Consider the following 17,886-nt stretch of genomic DNA (forward strand, 5'->3'; position numbering starts at 1 on the left):
GAGCCTCTTTAACAACAGCGTACAGAAAACCTTCTTGGTTCTTTCGGTAAAGTCACGTAGAAGGGAAATAATAAAATAATAAAAATAAACATAATAAAATAATTCTCACGACGTTTCGGCCACAACGCAAGCAGCCGTCCTCAGGTGAAAACCAGGTCTGTCGAGGCGACAGCGTCTGAATGAAACAGCACACGAGCTTGAAGCATATATATAAGCCGGGCGCCTTGACAAAGGAATTTGCATATCAAGAGGAATTTAGCATATTTATGGGAAATGCAGGAATGTGATTAGTACTACAGCGTACAGTAAAACCTTGGATTTGCGAGCATAACTCGTTCCGGAAACGTGTTTGTAATCCAAAGCGCTCGTTTATCATATTCTTATTATTTCTATTGTTTTTTTTATTTTTTACCTACGTGACTTTACCGAAAAACCTAAGAGTATGAATCCTTGCAGTCACGAAAGCTTCAAATCTAGAACTCGTATATCAGTTGTGATCACGTGACGCTCGGCAGACAAAGCGTATACTACACGTACTACTCGTGTTGCAAGACCCCTCGCTCGTTTATCAAATGAATATTTATTAAAAAATGTTGTTCGTCTTGCAAAACACTCGCAATCCAAGGTTTTACTGTATTTATTTATTTATGTATTTGGCACACCTCATCTTCTTGGTTCTTTCGGTAAAGTCAGACCTGTTCTTCTCCTGAGGACGGCTGCTTGCGTTGTGGCCGAAACGTCGTGAGAATTATTTTATTATGTTTTATTTTCATTATTTTATTACTTCCCTTCTACGTGACTTTACCGAAAGAACCAAGAAGATGAATCCCTGCAGTCACGAAAGCTTTAAATCGAAATTTTATTACGTTTTATTTTTATTAATTTATTACTTCCTTTAAAATTTTCCTTAAAACATAATAACATAGTAATTATTTTATTATGTTTTATTTTTATTATTTTATTATTTCCCTTCTACGTGATTATTTTATGTTTTATTTTCATTATTGTATTATTTCCCTTCTACGTGACTTTACCAAAAGAACCAAGAAGATGAATCCCTGCAGTCACGAAAACTTTAAATCGAAATTTTATTACGTTTTATTTTTATAATTTTATTACTTCCCTTAAAATTGTCCTTAAAACATAATACCATAATAATTAATTTATATTTTTTTAATTTTATTATTTTATTATTTCCCTTCTACGTGATGACTTTACCGAAAGAACCAAGAAGATGAATCCCTGCTGCAGTCACGAAAGCTTTAAATCGAAACGGCGTATTTGTTTATATATTTGGCGCACGTGCGTGCGTGCGCGTGCGTGCGCGTCGGAGTTCGTCCCGCAGGAAGTAGACACTGCAGAACTGTTGCTTGTGCCCGGCTGGCGGGGCAGGTGGTTCCGGCAGGTGAGTGACATGCTGGGGGTGCGCAGCTCTTCGCACGTCCTCTACAAGCCCCACGGGAAGAACCGCACGCCCGGAGAGACACGTACGTAGCCTGGGGGAGTCGCGTTCGTAGCCTGGGGGAGACGTGTTCGTAACTGGGGGAGTGGAGTATGTACCTGGGAGATGTGTTCGTAACTGGGGGAGTGGAGTATGTACCCGAGAAGGTGTGTTCGTAACTGGAGGAGTAATGTACGCACGCCCGGAGAGACACGTACGTAGCCTGGGGGAGTCGCGTTCGTAGCCTGGGGGAGACGTGTTCGTAACTGGGGGAGTGGAGTATGTACCCGAGAAGGTGTGTTCGTAACTGGAGGAGTATGGTACGCACGCCCGGAGAGACACGTACGTAGCCTGGGGGGAGTCGCGTTCGTAGCCTGGGGGAGACGTGTTCGTAACTGGGGGAGTGGAGTATGTACCCGAGGAGGTGTGTTCGTAACTGGAGGAGTAATGTACGCACGCCCGGAGAGACACGTACGTAGCCTGGGGGGAGTCGCGTTCGTAGCCTGGGGGAGACGTGTTCGTAACTGGGGGAGTGGAGTATGTACCTGGGAGATGTGTTCGTAACTGGGGGAGTGGAGTATGTACCCGAGAAGGTGTGTTCGTAACTGGAGGAGTAATGTACGCACGCCGGGAGAGACACGTACGTAGCCTGGGGGGAGTCGCGTTCGTAGCCTGGGGGAGACGTGTTCGTAACTGGGGGAGTGGAGTATGTACCCGAGTAGGTGTGTTCGTAACTGGAGGAGTAATGTACGCACGCCCGGAGAGACACGTACGTAGCCTGGGGGAGTCGCGTTCGTAGCCTGGGGGAGACGTGTTCGTAACTGGGGGAGTAGAGTATGTACCTGGGAGATGTGTTCGTAACTGGGGGAGTGGAGTATGTACCCGAGAAGGTGTGTTCGTAACTGGAGGAGTAATGTACGCACGCCCGGAGAGACACGTACGTAGCCTGGGGGGAGTCGCGTTCGTAGCCTGGGGGAGACGTGTTCGTAACTGGGGGAGTGGAGTATGTACCTGGGAGATGTGTTCGTAACTGGGGGAGTGGAGTATGTACCCGAGAAGGTGTGTTCGTAACTGGAGGAGTAATGTACGCACGCCCGGAGAGACACGTACGTAGCCTGGGGGGAGTCGCGTTCGTAGCCTGGGGGATACGTGTTCGTAACTGGGGGAGTTGAGTATGTACCCGAGGTGTGTTCGTAACTGGAGGAGTAATGTACGCACGCCCGGAGAGACACGTACGTAGCCTGGGGGGATTCGCGTTCGTAGCCTGGGGGATACGTGTTCGTAACTGGGGGAGTTGAGTATGTACCCGAGGTGTGTTCGTAACTGGAGGAGTAATGTACGCACGCCCGGAGAGACACGTACGTAGCCTGGGGGGAGTCGCGTTCGTAGCCTGGGGGATACGTGTTCGTAACTGGGGGAGTGGAGTATGTACCCGAGGAGGTGTGTTCGTAACTGGAGGAGTAATGTACGCACGCCCGGAGAGACACGTACGTAGCCTGGGGGGAGTCGCGTTCGTAGCCTGGGGGAGACGTGTTCGTAACTGGGGGAGTGGAGTATGTACCCGAGGAGGTGTGTTCGTAACTGGAGGAGTAATGTACGCACGCCCGGAGAGACACGTACGTAGCCTGGGGGGAGTCGCGTTCGTAGCCTGGGGAGACGTGTTCGTAACTGGGGGAGTGGAGTATGTACCCGAGGAGGTGTGTTCGTAACTGGAGGAGTAATGTACGCACGCCCGGAGAGACACGTACGTAGCCTGGGGGGAGTGGCGTTCGTAGCCTGGGGAGACGTGTTCGTAACTGGGGGAGTGGAGTATGTACCCGAGGAGGCGTGTTCGTAACTGGAGGAGTAATGTACGCACGCCCGGAGAGACACGTACGTAGCCTGGGGGGAGTCGCGTTCGTAGCCTGGGGGAGACGTGTTCGTAACTGGGGGAGTGGAGTATGTACCCGAGGAGGTGTGTTCGTAACTGGAGGAGTAATGTACGCATGCCCGGAGAGACACGTACGTAGCCTGGGGGGAGTGGCGTTCGTAGCCTGGGGATACGTGTTCGTAACTGGGGGAGTGGAGTACGTTTCTGGGGAGATGTGTTCGTATCTGGGGGAGACGTTTGTACCTGGGGAGGTGTGTTCGTAACTGGGGGAGTAATGTACGCACGCCCAGAGAGACACGTACGTACCCTGGGGGGAGAGGCGTTCGTAACTAGGGGAGATGTGTTCGTAACCAGGGGAGATGTGTTCGTAACTGGGGGATACGTGTTCGTAACTGGGGGAGTGGAGTATACCTGGGGGGTGTGTTCGTATCTGGGGGATTGTTCGTATCTGGGGGAGATGTGTTCGTACCTGGGGAGACGTGTTCGTACCTGGGGGAGTGGCGTTCGTACCTGGGGGAGACGTGTTCGTAACTGGGGGAGACTTGTTCGTACCTGGGGGAGACGTGTACGTACCTGGGGGAGACATGTTCGTAACTGGGGGTAACGTGTTCGTATCTGGGGGAGACGTGTTCGTAATTGGAGAGACGTGTTCGTATCTGGGGGAGACGTGTTCGTATCTGGGGGAGTGGCGTTCGTATCTGGGAAGACGTGTTCGTATCTGGGGGAGACGTGTTCGTATCTGGGGGAGATGTGTTCGTATCTGGGGAGATGTGTTCGTATCTGGGGGAGACGTGTTCGTATCTGGGGGAGACGTGTTCGTATCTGGGGGAGACGTGTTCGTATCTGGGGGGGGCGTGTTCGTATCTGGGGGAGACGTGTTCGTATCTGGGGGAGACGTGTTCGTATCTGGGGGAGACGTGGACGTATCTGGGGGGACGTGTTCGTATCTGGGGGAGACGTGTTCGTATCTGGGGGAGACGTGTTCGTACCGGTGCGTTGCGGCACGCGCCAGGATCGTCAGTGGTGGTGGTAGTGATGGTGTTGGTGTTGATTGTGATGATTGTGGTGGTAATAGTGGTGGTGATGGTAGTGATGGTGTTGGTGGTGGTTCTGATAGCGTTGATGTTGATTGTGATGATTGTGGTGGTGGTATTGTTGGTAGTGATAACAGTGGTGGTGTTAGTGATAGTGGTGGTTCTGATAGCGTTGATGTTGATTGTGATGATTGTGGTGGTGGTAATAGTGGTGGTGATGGTATTGTTGGTAGTGATAACAGTGATGGTGGTGGTAGTGATGGTGTTGATGTTGATTGTGATGATTGTGGTGGTGGTAATAGTGGTGGTGATGGTATTGTTTTTGATAACGTTGGTGGTGACGGTGAAGACAGCGTTGGTTGTGGTGATGGTGGTGATGATAGCGTTTCTGGAGATGATATGATGACATCAATGGTGATCGTGATGTGCATGTTGGTGATAGTAACAGTGATGATGATAACGATGATGTCAATGGTGATCGTGATATTATTGATGGTGATACTAACAGTGATGATGATGATTGTAGCAGTGATGATGATGATATCAATGCTGATAGAGATGTTCATAGTAAAAGTGATGATGGTGATATCGATGTTGACAGTGATGGTGATGATGGTGATGATGGTAAAGATGATATTGATGGTGATCGTGGCTTTCACGATTGTGATAGTAACAGAGATGATGTTGATGTCCGTGATGGTAACAGTGATGATGATATTGATGATCGTGACGTTTGTGATTGTGATAGCAATGGTGATGATGACAATGGTGATAGTGATGTTGACGGAGATGATGTCGGTGATGGTAACAGTGATGATGATGTCAGCGGTGATAGTGATGTTCATGATGATGGTGCTAGTAAGAGTGATGATGATGGTGATGATGACGATGGTGATAGTGATGTTGACGGAGATGATGTTGATGTCCGTGATGGTAACAGTGATGATGATGTCGGCGGTGATAGTGATGTTCATGATGATGGTGCTAGTAATAGCGATGATGATGATGATGAAATCGTGATTGTGATAGTGATGGTGACGATGTTGACGGTGATGCTAGCGGAGTCGGCGTTGGAGAAGCTGACGCGTGGACTGCGAGATGATTCGAAGGCGTTCATCTACCACTGCCAGAACCACTACTTCTGTCCCATCGGATACGACGCCACTCCTCGGCCAGCGGCACACGCCTACCGGTGAGACGCAGGCACAGAATCGGAGTCTTTTATTTGGACTGCGGGAGGAATCCGCGGGTGCTGCTACTGCGAGTAGCAGCACCTGTGAAGGCTACCGGCACTGTGGCACACGAGGGGGGTGGGTGGCCAGCACCACGCCCGGCCGCCTTTGTCTCCCCAGTGGCGATGTTTTTACACACCGCACCAGGTGCTCATCTGAGGCTGAGTCGACCTAGGGGAGGCCCAGGTCCGTTTCAGATAATCGTCACGGGTGTTGGTGGCCGTGACGGGAATCGAACTCGGGATTGCTGGGTTTTAAATGCAGTGCGCTCAGCGCTACGCTGCGCTGCCCGCATGCACATACAGATACACAACAACAACAACAACAACCGCCATTCGCCACGGTGACGTCACCACAGCGCTTGTGACGTCACCACGGCGCTTCTACCAGGCGAGGCGTACATTGACAAAGACAAAGATCCCCCGTGTAGGCTCATCGGACTGTTGGGGCAAGTGCTGTTAGCGAGCACCTATGAAGGCCGGCACGGCACACGAGGGGGTGGGTGGCCAGCACCACGCCCGGCCGCCTTTGTCTCCCCAGTGGCGATGTTTACTACACGCCGCACCGGGTACTCATTTGAGGCCGAGTCGACCTAGGGGAGGTCCAGGATCAGTTCAGACAATCGTCACTTGGTGTTCGCCCTGAGCGGGAATCGAACTCGTGTCGCCGGGTTCATAGCGCAGCGTAGCGCTAACCGCTTTTCTACCTCTGCACGACGCGCAACAAAGACCAAAGATGCGCAGCGGAGGTGATTGAAATATAGTGATAGGTTTTTTACCCTTTCAACTGGTACAAAACTGACACCTTTATACAAGGGATCATGTTTGCAATAACCACAACACAAGCAGTCAAAATGCAAACAAAAAGAAACAACTCCGATAATCATAATGATATGCACTGTCGTTGAAGTTGATTGGTCCACACCTGAGACAGCTTTTCTTAGAGCCTAGTCTCCATTGGTGTTGGACCAGATGACGCCTAAAGGCGCACAACAACTTCAAGGTCAGTGCATATCATTATCAGAGTTGTTTCTTTTTGTTTGCATTTTGACTGCTTGCGTTGTGGTTATCGCAAACATGATTCCTTGTATAAAGGTGTCAGTTTTGTACCAGTTGAAAGGGTAAAAAACCTATTACTATATTTTGCCACTGGTAAAGGAGGTCTCATAGTGTAAATGCTTACCCCGAGCTCTCAATACTCTGATAGTGCGCTGTCTTTGAGTTGTACGCCTTTTGGCGTCATCTGGTCCAACACCAATGGAGACTAGGCTCTAAGGAAAGCTGTCTCGGGTGTGGGCCAATCAACTTCAAGGACAGTGCATATCATCATCATCATCAGAGTTGTTTCTTTTTGTTTGCATTTTGACTGCTTGTGTTGTGGTTATTGCAAACATGATCCCTTGTATAAAGGTGTCAGTTTTGTACCGGTTGAAAGGGTAAAAAACCTATCACTCCATTTTGCCACTGGTAAAGGAGATGTCTCATAGTGTGATCGAAGGAGTTGGGGGTGGTGCCCCTTTTCGCTCTGTGCCAGGCGAGGGGAATCCGCTCCGCTGGACTACTGGATTCTCATCGGAGAAACGAGCCGCAAGCACCCGGCCATCCACTGCAAGAGGTGAGCGGGGCGGGACACTGGCTTGGTTTTTATTGTTGTCATCGTCGTCACGGCGAGGCCTCGCTTCACGCGTGGCGTACACGACAAGGCGTTTTCGCTGGAACTCGGTTCTTTCGTTTGGGAACACTTTTCGCGCAACGTTTCCCGAGATAATGCACGGCGTTATAACGCCGGACACGCGATCGCTGTAACGCGCGAAACGCGCCGTTATAATGCCAAACGCGCGCCGTTATGTTTCACGCCGTTATAACGCCGGACACGCGATCGTTGTAACGCGCGAAACGCGCCGTTATAATGCCAAACGCGCGCCGTTATAATGCACACCGTTATAACGCCGGACACGCGATCGTTGTAACGCGCGAAACGCGCCGTTATAATGTCAAACGCGCGCCGTTACAACGCAGGAAACACGCGCCCGTGAGAACGCGGCTTCTGAGCGGGTTGACAACGAACTACTTTCTTGAACTGCGCCGCTGAGCGGTACAGTGATGCAGCAGCACGCGGAGGGATATGGTCACGTAGTGGCGGCGTAGTTATCTGTCCCCGCCGACTAACTGCGCGGGCTGCGTAGTAGCGCTTATTATCTCATAATCAACGTTGTTGGGTTAGATGGCGTTATTTATAAATGTGTCGTAACCCTCCACCACCCGACACGGCCAATCAGTCAAACAGTGTCACGTTTGACAAAAGACAAAATAGTTCACTGCTTTAGCCCCACGCCGGCGTGTTGAAGAGTGAAACCACAACATTTACAATTTTTGAGTAGTACGACGTTTCGCTGGTCATTGCATCCAGCATCATCGGGCAATTCGCCAGAATGGTGAGGGGCTCTGCTGTGTCTCCCGTTCTTAAATAGAGCAGCAGCAGCAGCAGGGTGACGTCATCATTTGACTCATCATATGCATCGTAACAACTGCCTGATCACTAATCTAGTATATAATTACAATACCCCCCCCCCCCAAATCGTTGCACCTGATGAGTCAATGATGACGTCACCCTGCTGCTGCTGCTGCTCTATATAAGAACGGGAGACAGAGCAGAGCCTCTCACCATTCTGGCGAATTGCCCGATGATGCTGGTATGTAATTACCAGCGAAACGTCGTACAACTCAAAACAAAAACTGTAAATGTTGTGGATTCACTCTTCAACACGCCGGTGTGGGGCTAAAGCAGCGAACTATTTTGTCTTTTTCTTCTTGGTTTTTTCGGTAAAGTCACGTAGAAGGGAAGTAATAAAATAATAAAAATAAAACAATAAAATAATTCTCACGACGTTTCGGCCACAACGCAAGCAGCCGTCTTCAGGTGAAGGCTGCTTGCGTTGTCGCCGAAACGTCGTGAGAATTATTTTATTATGTTTTATATTTTTATTATTTTATTACTTCCCTTCTACGTGACTTTACCGAAAAAACCAAGAAGACGAATCCCTGCAGTCACGAAAGCTTTAAATCGAAATTTATTTTGTCTTTTGTCAACGTGACACTTTTTTTTACTGATTGGCCGTGTCGGGTGGTGGAGCGTTACGACACATTTATAAATAACGCCATCTAACCCAAAAAACTTTATTGTGAATAATACTGGTCGCGAAAGCCTGCTACGTGTTAAACTGACATCTTATCTCGCCAAACTTAACCGTTACGACAGCGTTCATGGGCGTTCGGCTTCGTGCGGTGCGAAAGAAGTCACACGTACATACGTGCGTACTGTTCAGGAACGCATCTAGCGCGTTAAGGGAGGACTTGCCGTATTATCATCCAGGACAGCCTCCTCGTGAGTCTTTTGAGGGGAGCGGTGGCGCAGTGGTTAGCGCGCGCTGCACTACGAACCCGGCGACCCGAGTTCGATTCCCGCTCACAGGCCAACACCAACACCGGTGACGATTATCTGAACCTGGTCCTGGGCCTCCCCTAGGTCGACTCAGCCTCAAATGAGTACCTAGTGCGGTGTGTAGTAAACATCGCCACTGGGGAGACAAAGGCGGCCGGGCGTGGTGCTGGCCACCCACCCCCTCGTGTACCGTTCCGGCCTTCATAGGTGCTCGCTAACTGCACTTGCCCCTACAGTCTGTTAAGGCTATACGGGGGATCTTTGTCCGTGTGTGTGTGTGTGTCAGGTGGGTTGACGTGGTCACGGACCTCAGCTGCCAGAGTCCCGAGTTTCTGGACATCAGACGCACGGAGAAAGGCCTCCAGCAGAGAAAAACCAACAAGGTGCAGCCGACACAGACAAAGATCACTCCCCCCCCCCCACCCCCCGCATCGTCGCATAGCCTCTAGCCCAGGGGTCAGGAACCTTTTTGACTGGGAGAGCCATAAAAGCCAAATATTTCTAAATATATTTAATTGAGAGCCGTATAGTAATTTTTTACGTGTAATAAATTAAATATGTCTTACTTTTAATGCGACTTCTGGTGCTGCGTGGTTTTGCTGATGGCCTTGTGTAGTCTGGTTCAGTGAGGTTGAGCTTCGTGCAGGCGTGACCCGTGACATTTATCTTCAAAACTAATTTATGTTTACTTCAAAACGACACGGTATTATTAAGCAATATCACAAGTATTTTAAAATCAGTTCCAAACTGATTTTTTATTTTTATTTATTATTTTTTCAACTCAAAATTGTCTGGGAGCCATTTGCCGTCACTGGAAGAGCCATATATGGCTCGCGAGCCATAGGTTCCCGACCGCTGCTCTAAACGGACCGCCAGGGCAAGTGCTGTTTGCGAAGTAGCGCCTACACTGAGGAACACCGCGTAGCGGGAAAAATCGCGTTGTAATAAATCATTTCGGGGGCAAAGCGCGCTCCGCGAAAACACGTGAGATGCATTCGCAGGCCGAGCGGAAGACGCGTAGAGTGGCATCTAGAAGCATCCAGCAGCATCCCAGCGCCTCGTGTGGTGATGATGATGATTTCGATGTAAAGCTTTCGTGACTGCAGGGATTCATCTTCTTGGTTCTTTCGGTAAAGTCACGTAGAAGGGAAATAATAAAATAATAATAATTAACATAATAAAATACAATTCTCACGACGTTTCGGCCACAACGCAAGCAGCCGTCCTCAGGTGAAGAACAGGTCTGTCAGAAAGACAGATGTCTTTTAATATTTAATATATAATATAAAAATGCGCAGGGCAGCCCTAGACCTGTTCTTCACCTGAGGATGGCTGCTTGCGTTGTGGCCGAAACGTCGTGAGAATTATTTTATTATGTTTTATTTTTATTCTTTTATTATTTCCCTTCTACGTGACTTTACCGAATGAACCAAGAAGATGATGAAGATGATGATACGCCGAGGCGCCGGTACGACCGCCTGTTCCCACTCGCGCTGCGACCCTAGTTCACTCAATCTCGTTGTAAAAAAGAAAAGCGTGTTCCCTGCGATACACGAATCGTGTTATATCCAATGCGCGTCATGAGAACGGCAGGCGTCGTAGGAGAACGGAGCGCCGTCGCACGGAATTCGACATCCTACCGCTGACGCTTATCAACTAAATCCCCGGGGGGGGGTGGGTGGGTGGTCCGTCTTTGTCTCCCTCCTTGCCACCACCCCCGCTCCACCCTTGCCCCGCAGGTCGGGGGCAATCTGCACTGCATAATGGCGTTCCATCGACCCCACCAGCCGCCCCGGGGAATCTGCCGGCCACTCGGCGTGCGCGGAGGCGGCTGCGGTTGCGGTTGTGGTGTCTGCTGCGATGGTGGTGGTGGTGGTGGTGGCCGTGGCGGTGGTGGTGGCAACAGCATAACCACACAACCACGTCCCGCCTCCCTCTCCTCTCCTCGACTTGCTACTGCTCCTCCGCCCGCTTCTCCTCCTCTTCCACATTCCCCGACGTTCGTCTCCGGAGCGAACAGAGCGCGGCGCGCGACGGGAGCTGCCGTGAATTCGAGTCCCCGTGGCATCGCGGCGACGCGCCTGGGACGTTGACCACGGGGAGATGGGACGCAGCGCCTCCGAGTAGCGCGGATTGGCGAAAGAGGTTCAGCATGCGTATGTAGCGGACGCGCGCGTGTTGGCGCACAGCCTGGCGCAAGCGCCGTGGTGACGTCACCGCCACTTGGTGGCGAATGGCGGTTGTTGTTGTTGTTAGCACGCAGCGGTGGTGGTGGTGCAGCGGTTAGCGCTACGCTGCGAAACGAACCCGGCGGCCCGGGTTCGATTCCCGCTCGCGGCCGACGCCGGTGACGATTATCTGTACCGGTCCTGGGGCCTCCACTCAGTCGCCTCTATGGTGTGTAAACATTGCACTTGGGGTGGTGGTGTGTAGTCAACATCGCCACTGGGGAGACAAAGGCGGCCGGGCGTGGTGGCGGCCACCCACCCCGTCGCGTGCCGCGCCGGCCTTCATAGGTGATGCTGTTAGCGAACGGCACTTGCCGCCAACTGTGTTGAGGCTATACGGGGGATCTTTGTCTTTTCGAATTGGGTTTGTGTGCGTTTGTCAGTATGTACGTGTGTGTGTTTATACGTACAAATGTACGTAATTGTGCGTCCATGAGTCTGTATCCTTTTATGTGTCTGTGTGTGTGTGTATGCACACTTGCCAAGGTGGATATTTTTTTCGTGGTGTAGTGGTAATTGATTGAAGGTGGCACTGTTCACCACAGCGTTACCAAGTTGGCACAGTAGGGGGCACAGGTGGTGCATCGGCCAGTCATCTCAGTCGACTCACGGCACCTGGGTCTGCCCCGTGACCTACCGGCGGGCGTTCGACACTTCACGTGGCCTCAACGTGCACATAGCCTGGCACAAGCGCCGTGGTGACGTCACCGCCACTTGGTGGTGAATGGCGTTTGTTGTTGTGGTTGTGTACGTATGTCAGTCGAACCATGGCACCTGGGTCTGCCCCGTGACCTACCGGCGGGCGTTCGACACTTCACGTGGCCTCAACGTGCACATAGCCTGGCACAAGCGCCGTGGTGACGTCACCGCCACTTGGTGGCGAATGGCGGTTGTTGTTCTGTGTGTGTGTCTGTGTGTGTGTGTCTGTGTGTGTCTGTGTGTGTGTGTCTGTGTGTGTGTCTGTGTGTGTGTGTCTGTGTGTGTGTGTCTGTGTGTGTGTGTCTGTGTGTGTGTCTGTGTGTGTGTCTGTGTGTGTGTATGTGTGTGTCTGTGTGTGTGTGTGTGTGTCTGTGTGTGTGTGTCTGTGTGTGTGTGTCTGTGTGTGTGTGTCTGTGTGTGTGTGTCTGTGTGTGTGTCTGTGTGTGTGTGTCTGTGTGTGTGTGATGTGTGTGTGTGTCTGTGTGTGTGTGTGTCTGTGTGTGTGTGTCTGTGTGTGTGTGATGTGTGTGTGTGTCTGTGTGTGTGTGTGTGTCTGTGTGTGTGTGTCTGTGTGTGTGTGATGTGTGTGTGTGTCTGTGTGTGTGTGTGTGTCTGTGTGTGTGTGTCTGTGTGTGTGTGTATGTGTGTGTCTGTGTGTGTGTGTCTGTGTGTATGTGTGTGTGTCTGTGTGTGTGTGTCTGTGTGTATGTGTGTGTCTGTGTGTGTGTGTCTGTGTGTGTGTATGTGTGTGTGTGCGTGTGAAACAGTGGGGGAACACAACCCACGCGTGCGGTTACTATGGAAGCGCAATGCGGTTTTCGAGTCGTGTCTTTAATGTACATGGGTATATTTTTTAATCGTAACATTAGAGTATTGTCATTTTTTTTTATTGCACGTGTGTAATATTTTGGGGGTATTCACTTTACAATTAATAAAATGCGAATACGAACATTTTGCCTTTTTGACGTTATTTTTTCGGCTCATAACTTACCGGGCACAGACCCCAAAATGCCAAGGGGCCACCGCCAAACTGAAGTTTAAAGTTTACATGAGCGACGGTCGTGGCTTCGACCCCCAACCCTGACGCCTGCTGCTGTATATTTGGAGTTTGTGTGTCTCTCTCTCTCCCATCACCATCACGGTAGCTAGGAGATGTTGACTACCTCGCCTGGTGTACAGGAGGTCGTGGCTTCGACCCCCAACCCTGACGCCTGCTGCTGTATATTTGGAGTTTGTGTGTCTCTCTCTCTCCCATCACCATCACGGTAGCTAGGAGATGTTGACTACCTCGCCTGGTGTACAGGAGGTCGTGGGTTCGATCCCGCCCCTGACGCCTGCTGCTGTATATTTGGAGTTTGCGTGTCTCTCTCTCATCATCACGGTGGCTAGGAGATGTTGACTACCTCGCCTGGTGTACAGGAGGTCGTGGGTTCGATCCCGACCCTGACCGCCTGCTGTATATTAGGAGTTTGCGTGTTTCTCTCATCATCATCACGGTGGCTAGGAGATGTTAACTACCTCGCCTGTTATGCAGGAAGTCGTGGGTTCAATCCTGACCCTGACGCCTGCTGCTGTATATTTGGAGTTTGCGTGTCTCTCATCATCATCATCACGGTGGCTAGGAGATGTTAACTACCTCGCCTGGTGTACAGGGGGACATGGGTTTGATCCCGACCCTGACGCCTGCTGCTGTATATTTGGAGTTTGCGTGTGTCTCTCATCATCATCATCACGGTGGCTAAGAGATGTTAACTACCTCGCCTGGTATACAGGAGGTCGTGGGTCCGACCCTGACGCCTGATGTATATTTGGAGTTTGCGTTTCTCTCTCATCATCATCATCACGGTGGCTAGGAGATGTTGACTACCTCGCCTGGTGTACAGGAGGTCGTGGGTTGCGTCTCTCTCTCGTGGATTTATCTCCACTCCAAGTCCACAATCGGCATCACGCGTTTAGAGTCTTCGGCTGCTGCTATACATTTCCACACGGTGATGATAGGGGCCGTCCATAAATGACGTCACGCGATTTTGTACGATTTTTTACCCCCCCCCCCTCAAATATGACGTCACAAAGCTCTGCCCCCCCCCCCAAAATCATTTCCATTTTGAAAATAAAAAATGCTTCAAATCGCTTTAAACTGTTGTCATTGTAGTGCGTATGTAATGTGGCGCTGCACTCTGATGTTGTAGGAGTGTTGTTATGACAATTAGTGTTAAAGTTGCGCATTTTGATGTGACATCACATTTCTCAAACCCCAGCCCCCCCCCCCCCCTCGTCGCACATTGTCACGAATGTCTGACCCCCCCAAGTGCGTGACGTCATTTATGGACGGCCCTATAAGCCGTCACTTCGTTGAGCAACCATCATTTTTCGATGTAAAGCTTTCGTGACTGCAGGGATTCATCTTCTTGGTTCTTTCGTCAAAGTCACGTAGAAGGGAAATAATAAAATAATAAAAATAAAACTTAATAAAATACAATTCTCACGACGTTTCGGCCACAACGAAAGCAGCCGTCTTCAGGTGAAGAACAGGTCTGTCGGAAAGACAGCGTCTGAATGAGCACCACCAAGCTTGGCAGCGTATATTTAAGCTGGGTTGGAGGGGGGAAGGGCGCCTTGACAAAGGAATTTGCACATCAAGAGGAATTTAGCATATTTATGGGAAATGCAGATATGGGATTAGTCACTACTTGTGTAATGCGTAGTCATATTATGCCCGTGCATTATGTAGGATTAGCAGCATCAAAGGGAGGGAGTAGGGTTAGCAGCAATAGAGCGAAGGCATTTTAATAGAAAGGAGCTGTAGCAGCCAAAGGGATTCATCTTCTTGGTTCTTTCGCTAAAGTCCCGTAGAAGGGAAGTAATAAAATAATAAAAATAAAAAAAAATTATTACTTTTTAAAATAAATATTTTAATAAGATAGAAATATGTTTTATTATTAAATCAATATTTTGCTCTAATTATAAACCTAAATATTTTTATTATTTTATTCAATGAATATTTTGATTAAATAAAAATTTAATCTTTCTATTATTTTATTATTTCCCTTCTACGTGACTTTACTGAAAGAACGGCTGCTTGCGTTGTGGCCGAAACGTCGTGAGAATAATTTTATTATGTTTTATTTTTATTATTTTATTACTTCCATTCCACGTGACTTTACCGAAAGAACCAAGAAAGATCAACCATCATTCGAGACAGCCAGGGTAGCTTCTACATCGTTATACAAATAGTTATTTATTAGTTCGGGTGGAAGCCCTTCGTGTTCATCCAGCAGTCGACAGATCAAAGCGACCTGCGGGGCTCACGTGTTGCCATTTAAATTTCGATTTAAAGCTTTCGTGACTGCAGGGATTCATCTTCTTGGTTCTTTCGGTAAAGTCACGTAGAAGGGAAGTAATAAAATAATACAAATAAAACACAATAAAATTAATTTTATTATGTTTTATTTTTTATTATTAGAAGATGTTGCCATTTAACTTTCAATTTCACCGCCGCTGAAGATTTCGTTCCGGATTCAATTGACGCCGAACTAATTGGTTCCGGGCGTTTCCGCCCGCCACAGCTGTCAATCAAACCTCCCGGAGCAGGCCGACGTCACGTCCGGTTCGAATTTCGCAGTCCGCTTAAGCGCCGGCGTTGCACCCGCCGCCCTCTCATTGGCTGCCCGCGCCGAGTGACGTCACCAACCCGGATGAGAGGCGCGGCGCATCCGCGGTAGGGATTCCAATAGCGGGGAGGAGCATCCAGTCGGCGCCCACGTTGAGGTGAGTCCAGAGTGGCCGTGTTGGTGAGGTCAGGGGTCGTGTTGGTGGGGTCACGTGTTGGTGGGGGTCACGTGGTCGTGTCGGTGGGGGTCACGTGGTCGTGTCGGTGGGGGTCACGTGGTCGTGTCGGTGGGGGTCACGTGGTCGTGTCGGTGGGGGTCAGAGTGGTCGTGTCGGTGGGGGTCACGTGGTCGTGTCGGTGGGGGTCAGAGTGGTCGTGTCGGTGGGGGTCACAGTGGTCGTGTCGGTGGGGGTCACAGTGACCGTGTCGGTGGGGGTCACAGTGACCGTGTCGGTGGGGGTCACAGTGGTCGTGTCGGTGGGGGTCAGAGTGGTCGTGTCGGTGGGGGTCAGAGTGACCGTGTCGGTGGGGGTCACAGTGGTCGTGTCGGTGGGGGTCACAGTGGTCGTGTCGGTGGGGGTCAGAGTGGTCGTGTCGGTGGGGGTCAGAGTGGCCGTGTCGGTGGGGGTCAGAGTGGTCGTGTCGGTGGGGGTCAGAGTGGTCGTGTCGGTGGGGGTCACGTGGTCGTGTCGGTGGGGGTCAGAGTGGTCGTGTCGGTGGGGGTCAGAGTGGTCGTGTCGGTGGGGGTCACGTGGTCGTGTCGGTGGGGGTCAGCGTGGTCGTGTCGGTGGGGGTCAGAGTGGTCGTGTCGGTGGGGGTCACAGTGACGTGTCGGTGGGGGTCAGAGTGGTCGTGTCGGTGGGGGTCAGAGTGACGTGTCGGTGGGGGTCAGAGTGGTCGTGTCGGTGGGGGTCAGAGTGGTCGTGTCGGTGGGGGTCACGGTGACGTGTCGGTCAGGGGGTCACGGTGACGTGTCGGTCAGGGGGTCACGGTGACGTGTCGGTCCCAGGGGGTCACAGTGACGTGTCGGTGGGGGTCAGAGTGGTCGTGTCGGTGGGGGTCACAGTGACCGTGTCGGTGGGGGTCAGAGTGGTCGTGTCGGTGGGGGTCAGCGTGGTCGTGTCGGTGGGGGTCAGAGTGGTCGTGTCGGTGGGGGTCAGAGTGGTCGTGTCGGTGGGGGTCAAGTGGTCGTGTCGGTGGGGGTCACAGTGACCGTGTCGGTGGGGGTCAGAGTGGTCGTGTCGGTGGGGGTCACAGTGACCGTGTCGGTGGGGGTCAGAGTGGTCGTGTCGGTGGGGGTCAGCGTGGTCGTGTCGGTGGGGGTCAGAGTGGTCGTGTCGGTGGGGGTCAGAGTGGTCGTGTCGGTGGGGGTCACAGTGACCGTGTCGGTGGGGGGCAGAGTGGTCGTGTCGGTGGGGGTCAGCGTGGTCGTGTCGGTGGGGGTCAGAGTGGTCGTGTCGGTGGGGGTCAGAGTGGTCGTGTCGGTGGGGGTCACAGTGACCGTGTCGGTGGGGGTCAGAGTGGTCGTGTCGGTGGGGGTCACAGTGGTTGTGTCGGTGGGGGTCAGAGTGACGTGTCGGTGGGGGTCACAGTGACCGTGTCGGTGGGGGTCACAGTGGTCGTGTCGGTGGGGGTCACAGTGGTCGTGTCGGTGGGGGTCAGAGTGACGTGTCGGTGGGGGTCACAGTGGTCGTGTCGGTGGGGGTCAGAGTGACGTGTCGGTGGGGGTCACAGTGGTCGTGTCGGTGGGGTCAGAGTGACGTGTCGGTGGGGGTCACAGTGGTCGTGTCGGTGGGGTCAGAGTGACGTGTCGGTGGGGGTCACAGTGGTCGTGTCGGTGGGGTCAGAGTGACGTGTCGGTGGGGGTCAAGTGGCCGTGTCGGTGGGGGTCAGAGTGCCGTGTCGGTGGGGGTCAAGTGGTCGTGTCGGTGGGGGTCAGAGTGACGTGTCGGTGGGGGTCAAGTGGTCGTGTCGGTGGGGGTCAGAGTGCCGTGTCGGTGGGGGTCAAGTGGTCGTGTCGGTGGGGGTCACGTGGCCGTGTCGGTGGGGGTCACGTGGCCGTGTCCGTTCGTAATGAAAGTCGGGTTCGTCATGAGCACGACAACTTCTGAATGGGCGTTTCTGACGAAAAAGTTTCACCGCAAATGTCATTCATCTTGCCACGTGTGTCGCACAGTACAAGCAGCTCGGGTTCACGACGGCCGTGCCAAGATGCATGTGGATGACGCAAGGAAGTTATAAATACCCACCTCGTGGTTAATTGATCTAGTGGCAGCTCGATAATGGGCGTGTCGGGTTCACGTTGACTGTGTCAGCTTCCATCGTGGCCAC

At 51.6% G+C, this 17,886-nt stretch overlaps 1 protein-coding gene across 3 annotated transcripts; it reads left to right on the forward strand.

Moving 5' to 3' along the window:
• The first annotated feature begins 701 nt into the window (after positions 1 to 701).
• BIVM (basic, immunoglobulin-like variable motif containing) lies at positions 702 to 12,852 on the forward strand. 3 transcript variants are annotated; one of them, XM_061575201.1, is made up of 5 exons: positions 702 to 1,487; positions 5,405 to 5,537; positions 7,111 to 7,191; positions 9,305 to 9,401; positions 10,758 to 12,852. In XM_061575201.1, the coding sequence occupies exons 1-5, from the start codon at positions 1,235 to 1,237 to the stop codon at positions 11,109 to 11,111; spliced, it is 918 nt and encodes a 305-aa protein (XP_061431185.1). In that variant the 5' UTR covers positions 702 to 1,234; the 3' UTR covers positions 11,112 to 12,852. The 3 variants fall into 3 exon arrangements, with proteins under 3 accessions (XP_061431185.1, XP_061431184.1, XP_061431187.1); XM_061575200.1 differs by having other exon boundaries at positions 703 to 1,487; positions 5,375 to 5,537; XM_061575203.1 differs by lacking the exon at positions 702 to 1,487 and having other exon boundaries at positions 4,368 to 5,537.
• Positions 12,853 to 17,886: the final 5,034 nt, after the last annotated feature.

The sequence above is a fragment of the Lethenteron reissneri genome, chromosome 57 (assembly GCF_015708825.2).
Source record: "Lethenteron reissneri isolate LAM-NWPU_2019-01 chromosome 57, ASM1570882v1, whole genome shotgun sequence".
NCBI lineage: Eukaryota > Metazoa > Chordata > Hyperoartia > Petromyzontiformes > Petromyzontidae > Lethenteron > Lethenteron reissneri.

Excerpts from the sequence above, each read along its gene's own strand:
- BIVM (XM_061575200.1), top strand. The coding sequence starts at position 1,235 with ATGAATCCCTGCTGCAGTCACGAAAGCTTTAAATCGAAACGGCGTATT. Across the intron at positions 1,488-5,374 it reads CCGCACGCCCGGAGAGACAC|TGATGGTGACGATGTTGACG; the intron begins GTACGTAGCCTG and ends TGATTGTGATAG. Across the intron at positions 5,538-7,110 it reads CCAGCGGCACACGCCTACCG|GCGAGGGGAATCCGCTCCGC; the intron begins GTGAGACGCAGG and ends GCTCTGTGCCAG.